The following is a 12,376-nucleotide window of genomic DNA, read 5'->3' as shown; positions in this document are numbered from 1 at the left end:
CTGCCTGGGCGCTGTGACTGCTGTAGTTGGGCTCAGTGTGAGTGTAGTTGTGTAGTTGTAGTTAGGTGCTCCCTCGGCCTGGGCGCTGTGACTGCTGTAGTTGGGCTCAGTGTGAGTGTAGTTGTGTAGTTGTAGTTAGGTGCTCCCTCGGCCTGGGCGCTGTGACTGCTGTAGTTGGGCTCAGTGTGAGTGTAGTTGTGTAGTTGTAGTTAGGTGCTCCCTCGGCCTGGGCGCTGTGACTGCTGTAGTTGGGCTCAGTGTGAGTGTAGTTGTGTAGTTGTAGTTAGGTGCTCCCTCGGCCTGGGCGCTGTGACTGCTGTAGTTGGGCTCAGTGTGAGTGTAGTTGTGTAGTTGTAGTTAGGTGCTCCCTCTGCCTGGGCGCTGTGACTGCTGTAGTTGGGCTCAGTGTGAGTGTAGTTGTGTAGTTGTAGTTAGGTGCTCCCTCGGCCTGGGCGCTGTGACTGCTGTAGTTGGGCTCAGTGTGAGTGTAGTTGTGTAGTTGTAGTTAGGTGCTCCCTCGGCCTGGGCGCTGTGACTGCTGTAGTTGGGCTCAGTGTGAGTGTAGTTGTGTAGTTGTAGTTAGGTGCTCCCTCGGCCTGGGCGCTGTGACTGCTGTAGTTGGGCTCAGTGTGAGTGTAGTTGTGTAGTTGTAGTTAGGTGCTCCCTCGGCCTGGGCGCTGTGACTGCTGTAGTTGGGCTCAGTGTGAGTGTAGTTGTGTAGTTGTAGTTAGGTGCTCCCTCGGCCTGGGCGCTGTGATTGCTGTGGACGGTGTGAATGCTGAGTTCGCCTGTGTGTCTCTGAGCTCCATCTTTTTCCACCCGCGCCGCACAAACCCAGTCTTAAAGCGCAGGGGCCCGGGCTCTCGGCCGAAGCGTTAACTTTAATATGATTAAACTCTTCTCTTTAAAACAGCAGAAGAAAGATGAGGAGTCCGCGGGAGGGAACAGGACCGGAGCCGGGGGGAAGAAAGCCAGCGCGGCCCAGCTGCGGATACAGAAAGGTAGGGGCAAACTAGCCGGGGGACGCCGGGCTAAAGCTCCGGATAAGTCACTAAACACGGACCTCAGACGGCACACACGGACTTGTAAAACATATCCATCTCCCGATCTCTCGGTTTAGACGGGTGTGGGATTGTATGTTCCATTTAATTCTCTGTATTTTACACAAAATCACCCCGCGACGGAGGAAACAACAGCGACGAAAAGCCGCCGTTAACCAGGCCAGCGCTAGCATCAACACTCCCAGCGTACCCGTGACTAATGTTTGTTTTTATCCGTATTTATGTATCTTTTAAAGCCGGGTTTACCCTGGTTATAACTGAAACACCCTCGCCATTTTATTTACACGTATTACAAACTGAAATGAAGCCGCATTTCCCTTGAAAATCTCTTTTAACGCACGTAACCGTGAGCTAGCCTGAGCTTATTAGCTTAGCCCACTCGCGTTCACTACAGTGAAAATGTATAACCTTAAACAGTCTGAGAAACTAGTTCTTTTATTTACCGGAAACATAATAACATTCACCATTAACCAGACTCTTAATCAGCGATGTGTTTTGCGTTTAAGACTGAACACAGAGCTTTAGAGAGAAGGTTAAAACGAATAACAGAAGTTGAGTTTTCACAGACGAGACTTGAACTGAGATGAACTGGGAGATTAAGTTTGTAAAAGGTTAATATACGTGTAAAACTTTAAATACACACTACATTTAATCCAGATGTGGAGACGGATGCAGTGAATGTGTTTTAAAAGACAGAGCAGGTTGATTATTGTGTACTGGCTCTTTTAAACATAGGAGAAATGGAAACTGCATTAGTCACAGTTATAATCAGCTCCTGTTTTTGTCCGTGTCATTGTTCCTCAGAGTTCAGAGATTATTCTCATTCAGTGAAGGCTGGGGGGGGACAGATGTCCACTGACTGGGACAGTGTACTGTACTGTATTTCCATTTAAAATCACCCCACTGTGAAGAAGTCCTGCGTCTCAGTGGGTGAATACGACACATTAAAACGTTATAGTCTTCCACAGTCCAGCACTGCAGGGTTTATGCTAAACACGCACTAAAGACTGAATAAAGACTGAAGTCTCACATCTAAAGTCAGTGGTTATCGGTCACAGATCGGTCTCTCTGGGACCGTGGCTCTTGTAGAGTCAGTGGTTGTATGAGTAAAGACTGTAAACCTGTGATAACATTAAACACAGTTGATTTGATCAGGACTGAGTTAAAAGAGCCGTCCTGAGCCCCTCGAGCCACACGTTGGAGACGATGGGAGCAGGCTGCAGCTCCAGTAAAGCTCTGGGGATTTTATCAGGTGTTGGGGGTTAGTCTGTGAGGAAAGCGGGTGGAAAAGGTGTTGGGTGTGGAGCTGGTGTTAATGAGAAATCCTTTCCGTTTAGGAGTCGGTTCAGGAAAAGTGCAAAAACACTCTTAGTCCATTAGAGATGGTCAGAGTTAGCCTCATTCAAGACACTGGGTTTTCCTCAGTTCTTCTTTATTTTAAACAATTGCTGCCTTGTTTTATCAGTTTCCTTATTATTGTCCTGTATTGTTTGCTCAGCCACTGAAGCACTTTTACTTTCATTACTTTGAGTGTGACCCGTGTGCCGAGGTCTAGACACCAGAACCATTAGTGCAGTCGGTGACTTGAGTAACCTCCAGAGGAATGGTGTAATCACTGACAGCACGGGGCGCTCTGGAGCTGCTCAGGCTGGTTTGGTTGGACGGTAAGGAGAGGGACTGGTATTCGGGCTGATGTTCAGGACGATGTGAAGGTCTCCTGATTTCATGGCGATGATTAGCGGCGATCTTCCCAGATGATCCTGTACTGTGGGAGTCTGTAATCTGATCTTTACTCCTCCAGCCGTCTCCCAGTGCAGCTGGGGTCACCCCGAGTGTGAATGGTGAAACAGTAGAGCGTCTTCACACGTGCAGTCCGTTTGCCCCGGTTCCAATCAGTAAGTGGTCCGTAATCTTGGAGCATTTGGTTTGTTTTCACACAGGGAACAAGCCAAGCACAAAAATGCATCACTGCAAACTACGTGAGAATCTTCTCACTGCCGATTGGTCGGAGCTGACACAGTGTCTTTAATAATCTGGAGATTTAGTGTAAAGAGAGACACCCTGGTGAACTCCTCACAAAGGCTTTAACAGGTGTGTCCTGTGCTTTAGTGAGGATTCTAGAGAGAGACGAGGTGGTTTTCTGTTTGTGGATCACAGCCTCCAAATATTCATAAGAAATTATAATGAACTCTCAACAGCTTTAGACACTTTTCTGTTTAAGGGTCTAATAACACAGTGTAAAGCTGAGCCTCGTTCGTCTGGAAGCCGCTGCGTGTCGTGTTCAAACCGCAGTGATGTAAACACCTGAAGGGTGCGAGTGTCCCGTTCTGCTCTTAACGCTCCGACCCTTTTTACTCAAACATCATCGAAGTGCACACTTCAAGGAAGGCCTTAGGGATTATGGTGAGAATTGGGACAGGTTATATCTCAGATCGGTGTCTAACCTTCACCCAGTTCTGTTTCCCTTCACTGCTGAGTCCGATACGTGCAGCGCCCCCCGGCTCCGGGAGCCGTTCGGCTCAGACCTGCTGCGTACACCTGATAGGTTCCAGGTCAGACCGCGTTCTCACCTGAAACGAACCGCACCAGCGTTTCGGTCGGCTTCTTGTCGGTTATCTCTTTGACACCTGCCCAAACGAACCGCACCGTTGGAGACGACTAATCAGAGGGGGATTTAACAGGACCAAACACACCTTAAGACCCCGTTTTACAGCCTTTACGGGACGCGTCGGCGTGTGCGGGAGGTTTTTGTGTATTCAGTTTGCCCTTCTTTTCAGCCACGTTCTCATCCACATCCTTTACTTTTTCTTAGATTCTTTGGAGCTGAAAGCACTCGCCACTGACACAGCGATGGTGTCCCGCTCATCCGTCCTTTCTGTTTACGTCCAGTCAGTGAGAACCTCCCGAGAGGTTCTGAGGAACACGTCTGTCTGTCGTGTGTAATCTGAAAGTGTGTTATATGTGGGGTGTCCCTCAAACTCAGCTCAGGAGCCTCTGAACTCCATCTGTTCATTGGCTCACTACCAAAACAGCTTCATTAAAGGATATGTGGCAGTGGTGGGTGGGGCTTGTTTTCAGGCACTGATTCATCAACTGCACTCAGATCAGCTCTGGTTTCCACATCGTATGGAAGTTTGATGAATCAGACGATGAAGAGTTCAGACGGTCACTTTACACGGTTCTGACTGAGGAGCGTTGTTAAATGATGTGGAACAATTAGTGATCACAGACATGGAGATACAAGGGATTATCTTAATGAGAGAGAGAGAGAGAGAGAGAGGGAGGATTTTAATATCTCTCGAGAGTCTGAATCAGGGAAAACTCCAGACGTCTGCAGGAGTGAGAGTCCTGAAGGGCAGCGAGGGCACCAGCACACAGCTGAACACACTTCAGCTTTATGTAACCTCCTCCTCTCAGAACACGGTGCAGTGTCGTTTCTCCGCCAGAAATTACCAAGAAAAGTTCAGACATTTGATTGTTTCTTAATTCGACAAAGGAGCTGAGGAATGGGCTGCTCCAGATCTAAAGAGTTTACTGTCCATCACACGACGATGGCTATGTTTTAAAGGAGATCATGAAGAAGTTGTTCAGGGCATGTTCACATTAAAGTGTGGATCTGGAGTCCACCAACCCACACACTGTGAAACAAGACCCCACTCAGTTTTCCGTGCGCTGCCTGAGTCAGAAACACAGGATAAAACGAGTCGTTCTGATTCTGCTCCGCTTCTGACGTCAAGTGCAGAGACTTTAGAATGGCCCCGCCCCCTCGTCTGAGTCTGTCCAATCACAGCGCTGGACCCGTGTTTATGTGAGAGCACAAAGACGAGGTTAAACTCAGCAAAACAGACACAACGAGCGCGGAGAAATAAGAGCACTGAGTAAAAACGGAGAAGAAAGAGAACAGAGTGAAAACGGCTAAAAACCAGAGCTTCTGCTCCTCGCTCCTCACTGCTGTGCGCTCGGGGTCGGGGTGAACAGCGAGCGGCTCATTATCATTTAAAGGAACAGGTGCTGAACAGGGGCTGTTTACACAGGGGGAGAACACTGCTGTGGGGCTCGTGGGGACAGTTTAATGAAGTTTAATTCCAAGTTTTTAAACACAGCTCTTAATTTCCCTTTGATTTCTTTGTGTATCCTTTGTTTTTGTGTGTGATTTTTGTGGCTAGTCTGTGTTTATCAGATTGGTATTGTAGTTATTTTAGCCCTGTGCTCGTACTTGAAGCCTCACGGACCCACGGCTCGGTGTAACTCGGCTGGTGTGAGAGCGTGTGTGTCTCTAGCTGTAAATCTTGTGTGTATTAAATGAGCTGTGTTAGCAGTAGGTGCTGTGACACTGAGCCTGTTGCTGTAAATGAGTGTGTGTGTGTGTGTGTGTTTCAGACATAAACGAGCTCAACCTTCCAAAGACGTGTGAGATCGTGTTTCCAGATCAGGACGACCTCCTGAACTTCAAACTCATCATTTCTCCAGACGAGGTTCTCCTGCTCATTGTTTCTACTCACTGTCTCACTCTTTCTTTCGTTAAATCAGAGATAAATCATGGTTCATTAACGTCTGGGTTTAAAAGCCGTGATTTCAGATGTTTATTACTGAGTTAGACTTTCTAAAAGGGTTAAGTTTATCGTAGTGAATCCACAGCTGTTTTAAAACGCACTGAACTGTGCTGTCTGTAGGGGGCGCCACTTATTAAAGTGTCTGTCTGTGCTGTCCTCGCTCTCACGCTGCTGTGTGTTGTGTGTTTTTTACAGGGTTTCTATAAAGGAGGGAAGTTTGTGTTCAGCTTTAAGGTAAGAACCCAGGGAGAGTCACAGACACAAACACAGTGACTCAACCAGCTCTGCGTCCCAGACTCTCACGCGGCTTTACGGTCTTTAAAGGCTGCGTTCACACAGCGGGAGACGGGGGCTCACACGGCCGGTGTAACGTGAGCTGTATCTGGATCAGCGTGAACGGGTCCCGTTCCTAAACCGAGCCGCAGAGACACACAAGGACGAGCAGAAGGAAACGTCTCTCTGTTTTATACAGAGCCCTTTGGTTTGTGAATGAAAGAAACGGCGGGTGATTGACTGCGGCGCGACAAAATGAGCTCTGTGTTAATTACAGACTGTAAAGAATATAGAAATTAAACGGATATTTAATTAACTCTAAGGGTCGCTGTTCGGCCGTGTGTCTGTAGAAAACCGTGGTGTTTGGGAGGGTAACCGTTCACACTCTCGCCTGTGCGCTGTGTTTGAAACGGGAGGCCTCCACTAGAGGGCAGAGCAGAGCAGAGGCAGACGTGGATGTGTCCTCCGCTGATGTGCGTACTGCAGCGTGCTCACGCATGGCGTTTACTCTCAGACCCGAAGCAGTCATGATGTGAACGTGAAGTTAAACGCGGGTACATCTCTGTCCTAAGCGCAGGTTTCCAGGGAACACAAGGTCTCCAGAGAGAACCGGGCGTGTGCCGACAAAATGAGTGAGATCATTCTCGGCGCCAGAGTGACGTAAGAGTCACGTGAATTCAGATCTGACCGTTCACACTGAGTCACACCGCCACGGATCAGATGTGGATCAGATCTCAGTGCCACATACCAAAGTGGTCCCAATCTGATTTGTGCCGTTCCCATCCACACACACACACACACACACACACACACACACACACACATCTCTGTCGTCGCTGAAACAGGGACATACTGGTGTGGCTCTTATGAAACACAGACAAAACCTGTTTTTAATCATATCTGGATAGGTGTGGACAGCACCTCCATCAGCAGGGGGCGGTGTGTGAGCCCTGCCCTGGTTGTAGATGTGAGAGTGCTGGTGAGGGCTGGGGGCCTCCAGGGTTCCTCCCCCCTGACTCCTCCTGTCTCCCTCTGTGTGTGCTCAGGTAGGACAGGGCTATCCTCACGACCCCCCCAAAGTGAAGTGTGAAACCATGGTGTACCACCCCAACATCGACCTGGAGGGGAACGTCTGCCTAAACATTTTGAGGTACCCTCCGAGCTGATCTTTAATCTGTAACGTTGGTGTGTGTGTGTGTGTGTGTGTGTGTGTGTGTGTAACGGGTTCTTGTTTCTGTTTGTGTTTCAGAGAAGACTGGAAGCCTGTGTTGACGATTAACTCCATTATATACGGACTACAGTATCTATTCTTAGTGAGTGGGGACACGGCTCCGCTTTATCTTTTCTTTATCGAGGCATGGCTTGGGAAACGTCATAGAATCAGACCTCGTTCACACCTGGTACCTCAGATGATCCAATCACAGCTGTCTGCGGGTACACATGGGCGTTCTCACCTGTGTCCACCTGTTTTTTTTCTGTAACGTGATTCAGATCTGATGTTTCAGGGTTGTGTGCTCACGTCTGATACCGTGTCCTAACCGAGCGGTCCTCTCAGGCTGCGTGATGCACAGGAGCTGCTAATGCATCCGTTACTGCAGCTGTAACACGGCGAGTCGTACTGTGTGTGAACACGACGGGATGGAGGCGACGTGCGTACGCGTATCACACGGAACACGCGCCTGTTCCAGGGACGATGCAGACAGATATAGATCAGTTACGTTTGTGAACATGAACCCTCCCGGGGGTGAGTCATAACAGAGATGACTCACAGACACTTCATTCAGCCAGGTGTGTGTTCACACTACAGTAATAACGTGGTCTCGAGGACTGAGTGGTCGGGCCACAGTGTCACCCTTACTGTGCCCGGTTTACACACAGACTGCGCTGGACACCTGTGATTGGATCACCCAGGATGCCGCTAGTGCAGGGTTAGGGTCTGTAAATCTCGACCGACACTGTATGAATGCTTCAGAAATGTCTGACACCTGCAACAAGCGCTCCTGAACCATCCACTCACTCCGCTCCACCCTGACCGCTCCACCCCGACCGCTCAGAAATGTCTGACGCCTGCAGCCAGCGCTCCTGAACCATCCGCTCCACGGCAACCGCTTCACCCCGACCGCTCCACACCAACCGCTCCACCCCGACCGCTCCACCTTGACCACTCCACACCAACCGCTCCACCTTGACCACTCCACACCAACCGCTCCACCTTGACCACTCCACCCCGACCGCTCCACCCCGACCGCTCCACGCCAACCGCTCCACACCAACCGTTCCACCTTGACCACTCCACCCCGACCGCTCCAACCTTGACCACTCCACGCCAACCGCTCCACCTTGACCACTCCACGCCAACCGCTCCACCTTGACCACTCCACGCCAACCGCTCCACACCAACCGCTCCACCCTGACCGCTCCACCCTGACCGCTCCACCTTGACCACTCCACGCCAACCGCTCCACCTTGACCACTCCACACCAACCGCTCCTCCCCGACCGCTCCACACCAACCGCTCCACCCTGACCACTCCACACCAACCGCTCAGAAATGTCTGACGCCTGCAACAAGCGCTCCTGAACCATCCGCTCACTCCGCTCCACCCTGACCGCTCCACCCCGACCGCTCAGAAATGTCTGACGCCTGCAGCCAGCGCTCCTGAACCATCCGCTCCACGGCAACCGCTTCACCCCGACCGCTCCACACCAACCACTCCACCCCGACCGCTCCACACCAACCGCTCCACCCCGACCGCTCCACCTTGACCACTCCACACCAACCGCTCCACCTTGACCACTCCGCCCTGACCACTCCACCTTGACCGCTCCACGCCAACCGCTCCACCTTGACCACTCCACGCCAACCGCTCCACACCAACCGCTCCACCCCGACCGCTCCACCTTGACCACTCCACACCAACCGCTCCACCTTGACCACTCCACACCAACCGCTCCACCTTGACCACTCCACACCAACCACTCCACCTTGACCGCTCCACGCCAACCGCTCCACCCCGACCGCTCCACACCAACCGCTCCACCTTGACCACTCCACACCAACCGCTCCACCTTGACCACTCCACCCCGACCGCTCCACCCCGACCGCTCCACGCCAACCGCTCCACACCAACCGTTCCACCTTGACCACTCCACCCCGACCGCTCCAACCTTGACCACTCCACGCCAACCGCTCCACCTTGACCACTCCACGCCAACCGCTCCACCCTGACCGCTCCACCCTGACCGCTCCACCCTGACCGCTCCACCTTGACCGCTCCACCTTGACCACTCCACGCCAACCGCTCCACCTTGACCACTCCACACCAACCGCTCCTCCCCGACCGCTCCACACCAACCGCTCCACCCTGACCACTCCACACCAACCGCTCAGAAATGTCTGACGCCTGCAACAAGCGCTCCTGAACCATCCGCTCACTCCGCTCCACCCCGACCTCTCCACGCCAACCGCTCCACCCTGACCGCTCCACCCCGACCGCTCAGAAATGTCTGACGCCTGCAGCCAGCGCTCCTGAACCATCCTCTCCACGGCAACCGCTTCACCCCGACCGCTCCACACCAACCACTCCACCCCGACCGCTCCACACCAACCGCTCCACCCCGACCGCTCCACCTTGACCACTCCACACCAACCGCTCCACCTTGACCACTCCACACCAACCACTCCACCTTGACCGCTCCGCCCTGACCACTCCACCTTGACCGCTCCACGCCAACCGCTCCACCTTGACCACTCCACGCCAACCGCTCCACACCAACCGCTCCACCCCGACCGCTCCACCTTGACCACTCCACACCAACCGCTCCACCTTGACCACTCCACACCAACCGCTCCACCTTGACCGCTCCACGCCAACCGCTCCACCCCGACCGCTCCACACCAACCGCTCCACCCCGACCGCTCCACCTTGACCACTCCACACCGACCGCTCCACCTTGACCACTCCACACCAACCGCTCCACCTTGACCACTCCACACCAACCGCTCCACCTTGACCACTCCACACCAACCGCTCCACCTTGACCACTCCACACCAACCGCTCCACCCCGACCGCTCCACCTTGACCGCTCCATGCCAACCGCTCCACCTTGACCACTCCACACCAACCGCTCCACACCAACCGCTCCACCTTGACCGCTCCACACCAACCGCTCCACCTTGACCACTCCACCCCGACCGCTCCAAACTTGACCACTCCACGCCAACCGCTCCACCTTGACCACTCCACGCCAACCGCTCCACCTTGACCACTCCACGCCAACCGCTCCACCTTGACCACTCCACGCCAACCGCTCCTCCCCGACCGCTCCACCCCGACTGCTCCACACCAACCGCTCAGAAATGTCTGACGCCTGCAACAAGCGCTCCTGAACCATCCGCTCACTCCGCTCCACCCCGACCGCTCCACGCCAACCGCTCCACCCTGACCACTCCACACCAACCGCTCAGAAATGTCTGACGCCTGCAACAAGCGCTCCTGAACCATCCACTCACTCCGCTCCACCCCGACCGCTCCTCGCCAACCGCTCCACACCAACCGCTCCCAAAGATACCATTCAAGATTGCGATGGCAGTGAGCTTTAAACACAGCCACGGACGGACATCTCTGTGGAGCAGGGAGCTCTCTGCTCAGTCCAGTACCGCCTCCTGTTGACCAGAGCATGTCTCCACTGACCTGCGCTCTGAAGACCTCTTGCATTACCCTTCTCATCTCATTCAGGACGCAGGTGAACACAGGTGTGAACAGGGCCTTGGATGCTCTCTAAATCCGGACAGACGCTGCGTGAGCGCGTAAACTCCAGGGCTATGTTTGAGGTTCCGCCATTTTGTAGTGTCTGAAAACATAGTGGACACTTTTTATTGCTCCCAAACAGTCCCACAATGCACAGCAAAATGTAGCGTAGTGATTCTGGGATTTCCTCCTGTTCTCAGCTGCACACCTTCAGGAAAACAGTGGAATTCTAGGAGTAAACAAACAACAACAAACCACACTAACTGTAATCAACCACTTTATACATGGGTTTAAATAATTCAGCTCAGAACGAGTGATCTGATTGGACACTGCCTGAGTTACAGTAGAACACCACTGGGACTCTTAACTCCCCACGTATCCCTCCACTTTAACAGTGTGCTCTATTAACCCGTTGTTATTAACCCATATATTACAGAAATTAATTCTTTTCTAACTTAAATCGGCATCCTGCCCCACCCACACCTCCTAATATGGGCATCCTGCCCCACCCACACCTCCTTATAGCGGCATCCAACTCACACAACTCCTTATATGGAGGCCAGGAACTCCTTATATGGGCACGATATTCAGCATGATTAGCTCTGTGGTTTTCCTGGTATTTTCCTGCTCACCGTCTCTGTTTCTGTGTTTGTGCGCCCCCACAGGAGCCAAACCCTGAAGACCCGTTGAACAAAGAGGCGGCGGAGGTCCTGCAGACGAACCGACGACTTTTCGAGCAGAACGTCCAGCGGTCACTTCGCGGCGGATACGTGGGGGCTACCTACTTCGAGCGATGTCTCAAATAGTGCTCCCTCACCTCCAAACCGAGACACATCCATCGTTTACACACGCTGAGACACTGACTGACACAGACGGGGAGAGAGAGAGAGCGCGAGAGGAGGGGGCGGGGCCAGCAGGGAGGGGTGGGCGGGGGTTTTGGAGCTGGGCGGGGTTTTAAAGACAGACGAGGCTTGAACAGTCAGTAGTAAATAAATAAGAGTTGCTCGGAGACGGCCGAGGCGGTAAATATGAAGCCACTCTGCTGGTGCCCTCTGTTATATATATATTTTTTTGTTTTTGTTCATTTTTGGCTGAGATTCATGTGGCTCCAGTAACGTGGAACGCAACCTCTTTATTTTTCCTCCTCCCTGACACAGGTTTTTCGTTTTTTTTTTACGAAGACCGGCGGAGAGCTGGCGCTCCAGCGAGAAAAGAGGCATACGTTTTCACACGCAACGTAAGACGCACTTATTTTATTGATAGGAGAATCATACGCAGGACTGACTCCCAGACGGACGGACACACGGACGCGGACGGACGCACGGACCCGACGCGACGGGCAGATTCAGGACGGAGGTGTGGGCTGAAGAGGATTGGGAGATTGTTTGATTGTTAGTTTGTTTTGTTGAGGGTTTCTCCATGTGTAATAGTGGATGGGGGGCGTCGGGGAGGGGCGGGGGGTCTCAGAGTGTTGGGGTTTTGTGCAGAGGGTCCCGTTTGGGGTAGGGATGGGTCGGGGAAGGGAGGCAGACAGATGTTACAATTCTATTGTGTATATTGAAATCCCAGCTGTTCACAATGACTGCAATATGAATTATGTTAAATAAAATATGGACTCGAGCGCCGGCTGTACGCCTTCACTTACACACGGCCCACAGTCTGCAGACCCCCGCTCACCCAGCTGTGTGTGTGTGTGTGTGTCTGTCTCTTTACTGCAGCATGAGTCTCCTCTGGAAGC

The 12,376-nt window shown here is 52.5% G+C and overlaps 1 protein-coding gene across 1 annotated transcript; it reads left to right on the top strand.

Moving 5' to 3' along the window:
• Window positions 1-679: 679 nt before the first annotated feature.
• On the top strand, window positions 680-12,128 carry ube2m (ubiquitin conjugating enzyme E2 M). The gene is made up of 6 exons (XM_066675239.1): window positions 680-1,001; window positions 5,442-5,536; window positions 5,810-5,848; window positions 6,934-7,037; window positions 7,137-7,200; window positions 11,304-12,128. Exons 1-6 carry the CDS (start codon window positions 887-889, stop codon window positions 11,442-11,444), a joined length of 558 nt encoding a protein of 185 aa, XP_066531336.1. The 5' UTR covers window positions 680-886; the 3' UTR covers window positions 11,445-12,128.
• The last annotated feature ends 248 nt before the right edge of the window (window positions 12,129-12,376 follow it).

Source organism: Hoplias malabaricus, chromosome 6, assembly GCF_029633855.1.
Source record: "Hoplias malabaricus isolate fHopMal1 chromosome 6, fHopMal1.hap1, whole genome shotgun sequence".
Taxonomy (NCBI): Eukaryota; Metazoa; Chordata; class Actinopteri; order Characiformes; family Erythrinidae; genus Hoplias; species Hoplias malabaricus.
Note: the sequence above shows the minus strand (reverse complement) of the source record. Positions and strands in the feature narration are given on the sequence as shown.